Genomic DNA, 14,454 nt, shown 5'->3' with positions numbered 1-14,454 from the left:
AAATAACAGTTTTCTATTTTAATATACTTTAAAATATAATTTATTCCCGTGTAGCAAAGGTGAATTTTCAGCATCATTACTCCAGTATTTAATGTCACAAGATCGAGAAATTATTTTAATATGCTGATTTATAATCAGTGTTGAAACAGTTGTGTTGCCTAATATTTTTTAGGACATGTGATACTTTTTTCAGGATTCTAAGATAAATAATAAGTGTAAAAGATGATTTCTGAACGATCATGTGACACTGAAGACTGGAGTAATGATGCTGAAAATTCAGCGCTGCATCACAGAAATAAATTATATTTTAAAGTATATTTAAATAGGAAACCAATATTAGAAATTGCAATAATATTTCACAATATTACTGTTTTTTTCTGTATTTTTGATCAAATAAATACAGCTTTGATGAGCATAAGAGACTTAGTAAAAATCTTACTGATCCCAACCTTTTGAACGGTAGTGTGTTTTTTAGAGTTTTTTTTTTTTGTGATCCATACCAGACACTGATTTAAAAAGTCAACATTTGTGACAGCATGTTAATCAACAAATTTCATAATTTAATTCAATATCATATTTTACTATTACAACATATGAATCTGGAAAAAACTTCTGGACTTTTTTTCAAAACTTCACAACATTTGACACATAATGTATATTTATGTATATTTAAATAAATTTATTTAGCATGTTTTGTGTGATCCTTTAAATACAATTATGAATTTATATAATGCAATTCATTAATTATTTTATAGTATCAGGGTGAATCAAATAAACCAAAAAATTAATAAAAAATATCTAAATTTAAATAAATGAATGAAAAAAAAATAAATAAATAAATAAATGCCTTAACATTAGTTAGAAAATATTTAAGATACTATTTCTAAGTCAATCAAATAAAAACATAAGTAACACTGGTCATCTGAGCCCCTGTAGGAGGTCAGATGTTTGTTTTTTTTTCACCATTATTTTATTATTTTTTTTTTTAGCACATCAGTGCTTTTTGGATCATTATCGAATCATGCTGGACATCATAATCATCAGATCGGAGCAGCCTGAGGTTCAAGCAACTCAAATCAGTGCTGTCATTTCAGTAAAACAGGGATAAACAAATACAAAAAAATGTAAAATCATGTTATTTTTTCAATTGACTTTTGAACTTTTTACTTGTTCTGCTGATAACCAGTGGTCTTTTGGCCTCCACTGTATACATAACAGAACGTACCTCTTGTTTGCGGTCCTCTCCATGTCTTTGAAACTGCCAATAAGTAAGGGCACGCTGGGATTTAGGACTGCACTCCAGAAAAGAGCTGCTGTTTTCAACCCCGTACACTGTCTTATCCAGCAAACCTCTTTCTCCGTCTGCCTCATCTGCTCAAATAGACAGAGAAACAAAGAAACAAGTGAGAAATCTTGATTCTGATACAGACAGACAGGACATCCAGCAGTGAGAATACAAACTGATAGTTCAGACCATATGCTGTCACACTAGTAAAGTCACACCCAGCATGTCTATATCACAGCTGTGTGTCTCTCAGCATGTTTCAGGCCTATAGGGATCCAAGGCCAAAAGAGACGAAAAAAGAAATCACTTGTTGTGTTAAGCGCCATCTATTTCTCAGTCTTTCATTTTCCTCTGCTGTCCTTTTAAGTCTGAGCTATGAAACGTCAGAGCGTAGTGCTGTGGGTTAGCGGTGCCCCTGTAATGAGGTGTGTCCGACACAGGAAAGCTGTGTGTGGTCCCAATGAATATGATCATATGATGTACACTATCATTTTAAAAGTTTGTGGTCAGTTAGATTTTTTAAATAGATACTTTTCAACATTGATAATAAATATTTAAGCACCAAATCAGAATATTAGAATGATTTCTGAAGGATCATGGGACACTAGAGCCTGGAGTAATTATGCTGAAAATTCAGCTTTGCATCACAGGAATAAATTAAACACTAAAATATATTCAAATAGAAACCAGTTATTTAAAACTGTAATAATATTTTACAATATTACTGTTTTTATGATCAAATAACATGGATGTGGGTAAGTGCGTGTTCTGGAGCCTGTATTTTTGCAACAGCTGTGAAACAGTTTCTCAGCAGTTAAATATGTCATTAACATAGCGGAATGACCTTTTTAGGCTGTGTTTCATTTCAAAAGCTTTAATTTAACACTAACCTGTCATGTACTTTAGTTTCCCCGCACATCCTGAATTTTATTTTATGAAGAGACATTGAGGAAAGTGTGACGCCGTCACTGCTTTCCTGCTAGCGTGTTATCATGAAGTCAAAAAAATTAACAAGTAGTAACAAGAGTCAAGTAGTAAGATCTACAAGTTTGATCAACAACATTCTTGGTCTTGGAGCAACCATTTCTATTAATAAATCAAATTCTCTTTCATTTTTAGTGCTAAGTTAGGTTACAAATTTTAGAATAAAGACTGCTTGATAGAAATGCTCTTCAAAAACCAATAAAATATGTGAAATATATCAACTTAATTTTTGATTAGTAGTATGCATTCCTAAGAGCTTCATTTGGACAACTTTAAAGGCGATTTTCTCAATATTGTGATTTTTTTGCACCCTCAGACTCCAGATTTTCAAATAGTTGCATCTCAGCCAAATATTATCATATCCTAGCAAACCAAAGATCAATGGAAAGCTTATTTATTTTTTTATGATTTATAATTCTTTCAAAAAACTGACCCTTATGACTGGTTTTGTGGTCCATGGTCACATATGTTAGAGAGGTGTTATCAGGGTTTTAGCGGGTCTTAAAAAAGTCTTAAAAAGTCTTAAATTGCTATTCCATGAATTAAATCAGAGCAGCAAGTCTTAAATTCATATGATTATGGCATTCATTTACTTGAGGGATTGTTTCCTCATGTGTTTCATTTTAAAGTGAAGCGGAAGCATAATTTCTGTGCTACGTGGATTAGGCCGCTCAATATTCATCAAACAATATGCAGTAGATGGCGGTATGTGCTGCTTCATCTGTCAGTCACCCAAAGAAAAACTTGTCATTTTGATTTTTTAATAGTAATAAAAATCATTCAGTTCAGTTAGAGAACAGACAATACAATTAAAACTGAATGTGGCTGCTCAATGCAGTGTGCCGAACAACAGTTGCATTACAGATCAGATTTCATTTATCAGGTGAAGTGAGTCGAGCAGACTGACAAGAAGAGAGAGGTGAGAAAGACAAGACTATGGCGGAAGAGATTCAAAATGAAATGCAAAAGCACCTATTTCAAAAATATTTTGGATTTTGAAAAGCCTGTTGACTTCTGCCATTTATCTAAAGTGATAGTGGAAGTTTTATATTTATTTGGTTCCACAGTGTTTGCTGATTTTTATTTATTTAAAATGTTTTTTTTTTTTTTTTTTTTTATATTAGGCATGCAAGGTGTATGCTGTGCTTCAAGCTTTCTTATTCGTTTTGCTAGTAAACATTCTAAGTTTCTTATTTATTTGGTTACATAGTGTTTACTGATTTTCAGTTTTGTATACCTATTTAAACGGTGGAAGTTATTATTTTATATTAGGCATATAACATGGTGTATTATTATTTGTTTTGTTAATAAAAGTTTGTTACGTTAATACCGCTAATTTAAAAGTGGAAGTAAAATGCACAGGACACTTTTACAAGCTACTTAAAACCGAAGGAAAGTGCAGAAAAGAGGGAAAACTAAAAACAAACAACTGCTTGACACCGAATTGCCACTAATTTGAAAGTGAAAGTAAAATGTGCACGGCACTTTTACAGAAGGAAAGCGAGGAAAAGAGGGAAAACTCAAACTAACCAAAAACAAACAAATGCTAGATGCCGAATTGCTGCTAATTTGAAAGTGAAAGTAAAACTCGAACTATACTTGGGGAACATACTGCTGTATTGTTTTCCCTTTGAATTTTTTTTTCCTTAAATTTTCTTTAGTTGGTCTTAAAAAGGTCTTAGAAATGTCTTAAATTTACCCTCATAAAACCTGCAGAAACCATGGTTATGTATCGCTGGCAACCAGAAGTAGGATTGTTCCTGTTATAGGTGTTTTGGCACTTTCGATTAAGACTTTTTGTAAAAATTACTATATAGTTAACTAGTATACTTCAATTCAAAAGTTTGGGATCAGTGCGATTTTTTTCATGTTTTTGAAAGAAGTCTTTTATGCTTACCAAGGCTGCATTTATTGCTGAATTTTCAGCATCACTACTCCAGTCTTGTGTCACGTGATCCTTCAGAAATCATTCTAATATGCTGATTTGCTGCTCAAATAACATTTCCTAATATTATCAAATTAGGAACTGAAACTGAAAACAGTTGTGCAACTTAATATTTTTGTGGAAAACATGATACTTTTTATTTGAAATATTAATCTTTTGTAACATTATAAATGTCTTCACTGTTGCATTTGCTAAATTAAATGCATCCTTGTTGAAAACAATCTCCAAACTTTTGAACGTTAGTATGCATCAGTCCAGTTATCTAGTATAGACCTGGCAGAAAGATATGGACTGTATAGATACAGATTTGTTATCATTAACCCACAGTAACAGTGTGTTTCTGTATATAGTAAATGTTTTTGTGATTGCACGGTATTACCGTGATGCTGTAGATCTGAACATTGAGTCAGAGGGTCTCCGTTCCTTATATCCTGACGCCTCGTTCTCCTGCGAACATACAGCACATATAGCAGAAAATTAGAAAGGGCAGGTGAGCACACTGAACTTCACATATCCACTCCTACACACATCTGTCTCGCAGAAAAGCTCTCACTATATTATGTTTAAAGTAAATCTAACACAGCTCCACATGAGCATATGTGTGTCTGAAATGGAGTCTGTTTCAGCTTTGGGCTGTTTAGTCTTTTACCTTTATGAAAAGACATATCATGCAACATATGTCTTGAGACATCTTGTCCTGAATGTACCTTTGAGGTAACTCCATAATGCTGGCAATATGTGAGGCCTTTTCAGCACCAGTAGCGCACAAAGAACCTCTCTGAGAACCATATTACTTGCTACTGGAACATGACATGGATTGTAAAAGTGAGACCTGTCCTGTTCTTGTTTTTGAAATTGAAGATGAAGTATTAAGTAGGGGTATGTTTGCTTTTGACAGCCCAAAGGAGATGAGTTTAAACAGTGAAAATGATAGTGGTGTTTCTAAGTGCTACAATGGACAGCTGGGAAATCTAATAAGGTTATGATGGACATCTCAGATGAGGTCAAGAACTCAAAAAATGAAACGACAGCATTGTGAAAAGTGCTTTCAAAGTTTTGAATAGTGGTGTATATGACTGTGAAACTGACGTTAAAGGGATAGTTCACCCAAAAATTTCAATCTTTTTCAATCATGCTGTTCCAAAACTGACTTTCTTCCATTTAAGAAGACTTGGACTGTAATGCAGAAGTCATAAAAATATTTTTTTGGTACTTCTTATATACGTTTTTGTATTTTGAGAGTCTTAGGAAACATATTTTTCATTATGTATAGAAAAGAGCAGCTTAGACATCATATTAAAAATCTCTTTTTTTGATCCATGGAAGAATCATACAGGGTTGTAATAATATGTGAGGGAGTAAATGATGAATTTTTTGAGCTTTGTTATTGATAAATAATTAACTAAAACTAACAACAACAACAAAAAAGTTTTTTTTATGTAAATTTAAAGCTGAAATTAAATTAATTAATTAAATTAACTAAAATTATATTTAAAAAATCTCAATTTAAAGCTGAGATCTAATTAAATTAAATAATTATATTAAATGTAAACAAAACTTGCTTACAAAAGAAGATGTAAAAATGTGAACAAAAATTAGAAATGTTGTCTAAAATTAAAACTAGAAGTTAAATATACAAATAAAAATACAAGACAAAATCACATAATTGAATTGAATTGAACAGAATTTAAACTTGCAAAAAATGTAGAAAAAAAATTTAAATGTTGCCTTGGCAGCTAACTGAAATAAAATAAGTTGAAGTACTAAAATTGGAATTGAAAATAAATTAATTAATTAAAGCTAAACTTAAAAATAAAAATCAGACAAAGCAAATTAAATAAAAATAATAGAATTGAAATTAAATTAAATTAATGTAAACAAAACTTGCAAAAAAAGATGTAAAAATGTGAACAAAAATAAGAAATGTTAACTGAAAGTTGAAGCTAAACCTAAAAATAAAAACTAGACAAAAGCACAACAATAAATTAAATTAAATTAAATTAAATTAAATTAAATTAAAACTTACAAAAAAAATGTAAAAGTGTGAACAAAAATTACAAATGTTGTCTTGGAACTGAAATACTAAAATTAAAACTAAAGAATAAATAAATAAATAAATAAATAAATAAATAAATAGAAGCTAAACTTAAAAATAAAAATCAGACAAAAGCACATTAAATTAAATTAAATATTAATTAACTTTTTATTTTATTTGAATTTATTTAAACAAAACTTGCAAAAAAAGATGTAAGAATGTGAACAAAAATTAGAAATGTTGCCTTGGCAACTAACTTCAAATAAGCTGAAGTACTAAAATTAAAACTAAAATAAATTAATAAATTAATCAGACACAAGCACACAAAATTGTTTGTGTCAGTGAAAACTGAACATATAAAAATAAAAACTCATTCAAAATCTTAATAAATATTATAACAGTAAATAATTACTTCTAAAATAACACTGTCAACTACTCATTTAAGGTTACATTAGTGCGCATTAGATGCAGCCTAAAAATTGCAATGCTCTTACAAAGCGCTCATTGAAATTACTATTCCACTGATCCAACTAAAAACTCTAAATCCATCAACTTATCTAGTTCAAGTACAAAAAAATCTGTCAACCCAAAGGAATTCACAAGCCTATTTTGAAAAAAACACATGGAGTTCATGGAGCATCTCCTTCATCTTAGTTCAGCTTTGCAGTGTTTCTGCATTCCTCATCGTACCTCTTAGCAGTTGGAAAGTATCGGGAACATTGTGAGCCGTCCCAGGCGCAGTAAGGATCTCGTGCCAGACAGCACTCAGCGCAGGCCTTCCCGTACACGTCACAGCGATGCAGCGGCATCTGAGAAACCCCAATGGCGGATCCGAGATAGAGCTGTTGCTGTAAAGATAAAGCAGAAAGATTGAGACTTCCTTAAAAACAATGATAGCAAAGTTTTGATGGTGTGATAGCTTAGTTAATGACTGTTTCACTGAGGATACGGGAACTTTCTCAGGGCTTGTATGCAGCTGTTTAATTATATATCCCTTTAGATAACCTCTCAGTGTCTGCTTGATTATTCACACCATCTAACGGAGAGCTCACGCTGCAGTCCTGAGTGTAAAACCAGCTGTTGTGTGTGTGACAGTGTGCGTGTATGTGTGGCCTCTAATGGCAGTACCTCATGTTGCCGTGTTGCGTGAGTGACTGTGACAGCAGCCCCTGATCTGCGTAATGTAGCTTGAGGCCAAGCAACGTGTGTGTGTAACCCAGTCTGAGTGTGAGAACTGTGTTGGGTTTTCTGGTACATGATAAATCTGGCTGGACTATATCACTTCTGTCAACAAAATGCAGTGCGGCATGACAATTTCCCCACAAAATGCCCAGTGCTAACTTGGCTGACCAGTTCACTCTTTTTCACTGTGGAGATGACCTCTTAGACTTACTGGGTGTTATTGAGTGAAAGGTGATTCATTAAGGAAATATCCTGATTTATTAATAAGCTAGCATTTAAATTTAGGATTTCAGGACTTCTGGTTAAAATAATTCAGCTTAAAATATTCTAAAATGCTTTAGCCTTAAAATGTGTTAAGCTAAATTATTGTGTTTAAATTTTATTTATATTAACATTTAAACTTTTTAAAAATACAGTAAAAAAAGCAACATTGTGAAATATTAAAATTGAAAATAGCTGTTTCTATTGTAATATATTTTAAAATGTTATTCATTCTTGTGATGGCAAAGCTGAAACTTTAGCAGGCATTACTTTAGTCTACAGTGTCACATGATCCTTCATTAATCATATTCAATATAAATAATAAATTTTAATATGCTGATTTGATGCTCAAAAATATTTCTTATCATTATCAATGTTGAAAACAGTTATGCTGCTTGATATTTTTGTGGAAACAGTGATGCATTTTTCAAGATTATTTAAAATAAAAAAGTATACATTTTAAATTTCCAAATACTTATCATTTTTAATTATTAATAAATATTTTTTTATTTATTTATTTTATTTTTTTTTTATTATTATTATTATTATTATTTATGTTTTTAATCATTTTAATGTATTCTTGCTGAATATTTAAAAAAACTTTGGGAAAAAAATCTTTGCGACCCCAAAGTTTGAGGTCAAAAGTTTACACCCCCCTTTTAGAATCTGCAAAATGGTAATTATTTTACCAAAATAAGAGGGATCACACAAAATACATGTTAATGTTTATTTAGTACTGACCTGAATAAGATATTTCACATAAAATATGTTTACATATACGGGGGGTGAAAACTTTTTGAATTTGAAGATAAGGGTGAATTTAACTTATTTTGTTTTCTGGAAAACATGTAAGTAGCTTCTGTAGCTTCTGAAGGGCAGTACTACATGAAAAAAATATGATATTTAGGCAAAATAAGAAAAATGTACACATTTTCATTCTGTTCAAAAGTTTTCACCCCCCGCCCCTATTGCATCGTGTTTCCTTCTGAAGCATCAGTGAGCGTTTGAACCTTCTGTAATAGTTCCATATGAGTCCCTCAGTTGTCCTCACTGTAAAAAGATGGACTTCAAAATCATACAGTCATTGTTGGAAAGGGTTTGAATACATAAAAATGTTGAAAAACCAAAGAATTTGTGGGACCTAAACGACTTTTCTGAAGAACAGCAGGCAGTTTAACTGTTCAGAACAAACAAGGGAGTCATGAACAACTATCACTAAACAAAAAAAATACAGCTGTCGATCATTCAGGTAACAACACAGTATTTAAAATCAAAGGGATGTAATCTTTCAAACGGGGTCATTTTTATACATTCAACTATTATTTTCTTTCGTGGACTATATGTAAACATCTTTTATGTGAAATATCTTATTCAGGTCAGTACTCAATAAACAATTACATGCATTTTGTATGATCCCTCTTATTTTGGTAAAATAATTAACATTTTGCAGATTTTGAAAGGGGGGTGTAAACTTTTGACCTCAACTGTATATATATATATACAAGTATTAGAGTGACACCATTGTGATCTATAAAGTATTAGGTCTATTTTGCTCTTTTCCCTGCCCTTCTCCTAACAAACCAATTATGTTCCTCAGACTTGCCTAATGGAATCATGTTCAATGCTGCCACTTATAAAGAGCTGCTTTCACCACCTTTATTGCATTAGGAGATCAGTTTTTTCAAGTTCTAATAATACCAACCTGCTTTGTAGAGAGTTCCATCGCAGTAATAGCTGTTGGTTCCTGTAAAAAAATAAGTGTTTTTAATACTTTATATTACAAAGTATTTCTCAGAATGAAAAAGGGGAAAAATAATAAAACCTAAAAAATATGCCTTTGGGTTTTAGTGGGAAAATGTGCAGTAAATAGAATGTACAGTAAATCGTTTTCTTGTTAACAATCCAAATAATGAACCTATTAGGAATAAATCAGTATAATAAGCTCTATAAACCCACTCTGAACACAGTCATCTCTTCCAACAGGACTTCTTCAAGATCATGCCATGTTCCTCTGGGGATGGAAACTACCTTAAGAACTGTGCCCATGTCTATGGTAGAAAAATAACAGAGTTTTACATTAAGCATAAGCTTAAATATATCATAGAAATCACATTATTTAAAAACTTTATTCTATTCACCGGTGCCGATAAACATGACATCATACTGTCCATCCTCTGCCTCCACCTTGTCCACCACTATCTGAGTGAACTGATAGTCAACATCAGTTTTGATTATGATTGGACGGTTGTTGATAGGGAACACTGGGTTGTACATGGCCGGATGGCTTCTGGCAAATGTGATAACGTCATCAGGAAAGTCCTTTGTTGACTCAAAACCATCAAACGTTTTGCTGGGGCACTGTCAACATTCAGGAGAACATGTTAAAATCCTAGCAAGCAATTGAAAAGTAAAATTTACAAAGGCATCTACACCAGGGCTCTACAGTGTGAACAAAACTACTGCGTGCGACTATGAAAAAATATTTCGGAGCACCAGCACGACTGACCCGATCAGCATATTTGTGTTTGCGCTGAGGAGAGCTTCAAAGGTTTCTACGTGTTTTTGCAGCATTGAGTAATGTATCACAGACATATTTGATGAATCCTTTCATAAACAAAGTGTAGAGTGTAAATAAGAGAGAGCTTCGTTGATTATAATGGAACTTTGTGAGATTGCGATGAACTAAGATGAGTGACAGCTTTTAATGATTTTTGAGGGAGTTTGTAAATGAGATATTGATTTAATACAACAGTTAAGTAAACAAGAAGTTGACTATAACACTATTGCCTGATTTTGGTCTATTTCGTCATCAAAAATAATTTGACACAAGTCACAACTGAGCCGCTGCGCATCTCAATTCAAACACAGCAGTGTTTTGTTTATGAATGAACATGCATTTTTAAACAAATCTAGTGAGTCATTGATTCAATTTCCCGTTCCCACGAATCAGCTGTTTGAACAAATCAAATGAACGATGATTCAGTAATTAAATCAGTAACTTGCCACCACCTACTAGCAGTTTTACTTTAATTTTTAAAGTATCTTTTTAGTTATTTAATATTTCTATATTTAAAATTTTGTATTTAAAACATTAATGTCAACATGAATTTATAATGCACTCATGCCACCTCTGAGCTTCATTAAACATATGAAAATACACCTACAAGCCACTTCTGTCCCCTGTAAATTACTTTAAGAAGTCAAATATCACCTCACAATGGGAAATCAAATTTTTTATCAGATTTTTTGATTATTGATTAGAAGGTGCTCCTAAAATTTTGACTTGAATTTAGGGGCACAAGTGCTTCTAAAAAAGAAAAGTAAGTGTAGAGCCCTGCAACACTGATTGGCCGTCTTACCGTGCCAGGTCTTGGGTACGGCACTCTACCCAAAAATGGTACCCATTGGTAGTTGGGTCCATCTCGGTGGGCATAGGGGCCCAGAAACACCCTCCTGATATCTGCCATACTGTACATGCATACCGCTGAGCCCTTAAAGATGTTACTGCAAACCCGAGAAACAGCAATTATGAGTTTTTTGACAGGTTCACCTTTAGGGACTTGAGACACAATTATCAAGGTCTGAATACAAAAAGACAGAATAAGCATTCAGGCTTGGTGAGAAATGGGAATTTGGTGTAAATTGGATGGTTTAATACCTGGATGTTGTAAATACAGCATAGATAATAGGGTTTTTGGGATCCTTGGAGCTCATGAGAAACACATCCTCTGGAAACCATCAAAAACAATTTTAGTGAATGGTCAAACAGATATACCAAAACAGATATTGTCACAGCGTCGGTAACTTACGTAGTTCATCAAAGTGTGTGTCGATGCCATTCAGGCCAGGAACGGAGCAGATTAAACGGGCCTTAAGGAAGGTGGTCCATTTGTTGACCAAACTCCTGTGGCCTCCAAAATCATTCTGTAAGACACAAATTAAAACATATTTTAATTTAAAAGAATGTAATTTGCACCAAATTTTTACTTTTTCTGAAGAAGACGTGATGCTATAGGCAAGGCTGTGAGCCGTTCAGAATCGAACAAAGACTTTTTTATAAATTCTATTTGAATTGATGTATAAAATAGGAACTAGATTTGAAATTTAAATTTGAATTTAAACTACTTTTTTCTTTTCTAAACGTTTTCAAAGTTTGTATTGGCGAACCTTCTGTTGTTAAAACTTACTGGGTTTATATGAATTTCTTTAAATTTCCTAAGTTAACTTAAATATTTATGGACTAGTGTGGATGAACATTTCATTTCCGAGAATACTATCTGTATGGTATTTTGTGGAATATATCGGTCAAATTTATTTGGACAAAATCCAGTATGTTTCTGTGGGGCATGGCCAATTCAAATTGAATTGAATTGAGAGACAGTTAATTTAAAGTAGGGTACAATGAGGTTAAAGGCGGCTTTGATATTATTTTCCCCTAAACCACTAGATGTCACAAAATGTGGCGTAGCACTTTCTAAAGCGTTCCCTTTTCAAGATGTACGTGCAAATTTGTCTGATCCTTGACGCAATCAGGGGCTGCATCGCAAAGTTGATTCTGTGCTTACTTGATATAATATTTGATGTTTTTTAAAATGTTGTAGATGTAAGTACCAAATGAGAATCGCTAAAATGGATGCATATATATTGAGACAAATGTCTGATTAATGATTTTCAAGATAATTAAAGCAACAGTTTTTTGTATTTTTTTCAGCAGTTTATTTTGTGATTGTATAATTTATCGTCACACAAAATCTGTTGCACCTTAAATGTTCAATACAAATGTCTATATTTTTTCAGCAATGAAACATTTTACACTATAAAAAAATTTGTTGAGTCAACTTAAAATAATTTGTTACCTGTCTGCCTTAAAATTTTAAGTTCAGTTAACTCAAAAAAAGTTTATTCAACTTGAAATGTTAAGTTATACTAAGTGATAACTTAGATATTTGAGTTGATTCAGCTTAAAATTTTAAGGCAGCTGGGTTACTTACCCAGCCTTTAAATTTAACAAACACAAATATCTAAGTTGTTACTTAGTACAACTTAACATTTCAGGTTGACTAAACTTATTTGAGTTGACTGAACTTAAAAATTTAGAGCAGCAGGGTAACAAGTTATTTTAAGCTGACTCAACAAATTGTGGTATTTGTTTTTTATAGTGTAGACGCAGTGAACAGCGCATTTTTTCTTAAGGTGTGCCTTTAGCCCCGTTGTACCCTATTATTCATTACCAGAGCACAAACCAAATCTTCATTCCTATTAAAATGATTGAAGGGGTCATGAATTGAACTTTTTATTTTATAATATAAAGATTTTCACTTAAAAAAACGCATAATTTAGGAACAAAAGGCTACCCTGCCTCTTTTAAGACAGTTTTTAAAACTTTTACAACATTTATACAATTACAGCTGCCAAGATTAACTAATCGTGAAAAGAATCATGAAAAGAATTCGACTGAGAAATTCACATTTCTACTACGTAATAAAGTAAAATAAATCATTTTGGCAGCATGGCTTCAGTAAATAGTTTTTAGACTAACAAGGAAGTTTTGAGTCCGTGTTTTGATAGTACAGAGACCTCTAACATGTCAAAAGAGCTTCATGGAAATCAAGGAAAATTGGATTTCTTTTAAAGTAGATGCACTACAACATGAAAGTCCCAAAAACAATAACTCCAGTGATCCTTAGCACAGACATAATTTATTTATAGAAGTATTATTGATGATTCATTTTAAAGAGGTGTGTGCATGTGTATACACACACACGTGTCTACAATCTTGTTTTACGTAAAAAAACCTAGGAGTGGCCATGCGAGACACATGAGCAATATAAACAGTCTCCTTCACTGTGGATTTATCGGCTCTAATTAGCAGGGCTGGGAAATGCGTTGCATAAACTAAACAAACACTCTTCATAATAAGAAAATTGTCTGCGTCGGTGAAGAGAAGATTCCAGTCATACCAGAATACCGAGCGAGCTGTAATTGAGAACACCTTTCTACCTCTTCAAGCTGTAGACTTGCACTTGTGCTGAGCGAGTCTGCCAAAGTCTCACATTTTCTCCACAGAGAAGCCTTTGTTCTCTCGATTGATGGCTCCTGTGACATTTTAGGCATCTCTTAAATTTCACGGTGGGGGGTGAGAGCAAGGCCACAAAACAGAGGTGAAGCCAAAGGTAAAAACACTTTCCGGGCCATTATGCTACCTGTATCGCCACCATGAGGAGGAGAGGAATATAGTAATGGTGCTTGTATGCATTTCGGTAGACAAGAAACACAAATGAGATGTAGTTGATATCTCAATTGTTTCTTCTAGACGACAAGATTAAATAGAAGCAGCCTGCTGTTTCTTAAAGTATTTTTCTGAGAAAACTCTGTTCAATTTTGCCAAGATATCAACAAAGTCAGTGGTATTGTCAGATTAGAAAAATGTTGTATTGTAGCAACATTTTTGCTAAATTATACTGCATTGTTTCTTACAGGTTTTGCAACACTTTTAAAGTGAAATGTCCAGTGTTGAGTTGCGTGTTTGGTTTTATCCAAAACAGACCGAAGTGGATCTGGCAAGTATTTATTTATTTATTTTTTTACATTGGCTGCTGTACGTATCATGGCAGTTTGTAGGGCCCTATAAAATCTGTTTTATTTTCTCCCAAATTCTGTTTTTTTTTTCTGTTTTAACTCTTCTAGACTGTTTTTAATGAATTAATTAACCAAAATCATTAAACGTACACAATTTAACAGCGATTAATTAAAAATGTAACA

The 14,454-nt window shown here is 32.7% G+C and overlaps 1 protein-coding gene across 1 annotated transcript in view; it reads right to left on the bottom strand.

Annotated features, from left to right (window-relative positions):
- sema3ab (sema domain, immunoglobulin domain (Ig), short basic domain, secreted, (semaphorin) 3Ab) overlaps nt 1-14,454 on the bottom strand; it is a 53,716-nt gene that overhangs the window by 3,458 nt on the left and 35,804 nt on the right. The window contains exons 8-16 of the mRNA XM_051135174.1: nt 11,502-11,616; nt 11,351-11,420; nt 11,052-11,196; nt 9,831-10,050; nt 9,649-9,740; nt 9,395-9,436; nt 6,940-7,097; nt 4,594-4,661; nt 1,226-1,371 (exon numbers count right to left, since the gene is read on the bottom strand). Coding sequence (XP_050991131.1) covers nt 1,226-1,371; nt 4,594-4,661; nt 6,940-7,097; nt 9,395-9,436; nt 9,649-9,740; nt 9,831-10,050; nt 11,052-11,196; nt 11,351-11,420; nt 11,502-11,616 — 1,056 coding nt within the window. The remainder of the gene's footprint in view (nt 1-1,225; nt 1,372-4,593; nt 4,662-6,939; nt 7,098-9,394; nt 9,437-9,648; nt 9,741-9,830; nt 10,051-11,051; nt 11,197-11,350; nt 11,421-11,501; nt 11,617-14,454) is intronic.

The sequence above is a fragment of the Labeo rohita genome, chromosome 18 (genome assembly GCF_022985175.1).
Source record: "Labeo rohita strain BAU-BD-2019 chromosome 18, IGBB_LRoh.1.0, whole genome shotgun sequence".
Lineage (NCBI taxonomy): Eukaryota > Metazoa > Chordata > Actinopteri > Cypriniformes > Cyprinidae > Labeo > Labeo rohita.
The sequence above is the reverse complement of the archived record's forward strand: the minus strand, read 5'-3'. Positions and strand labels throughout refer to the sequence as shown.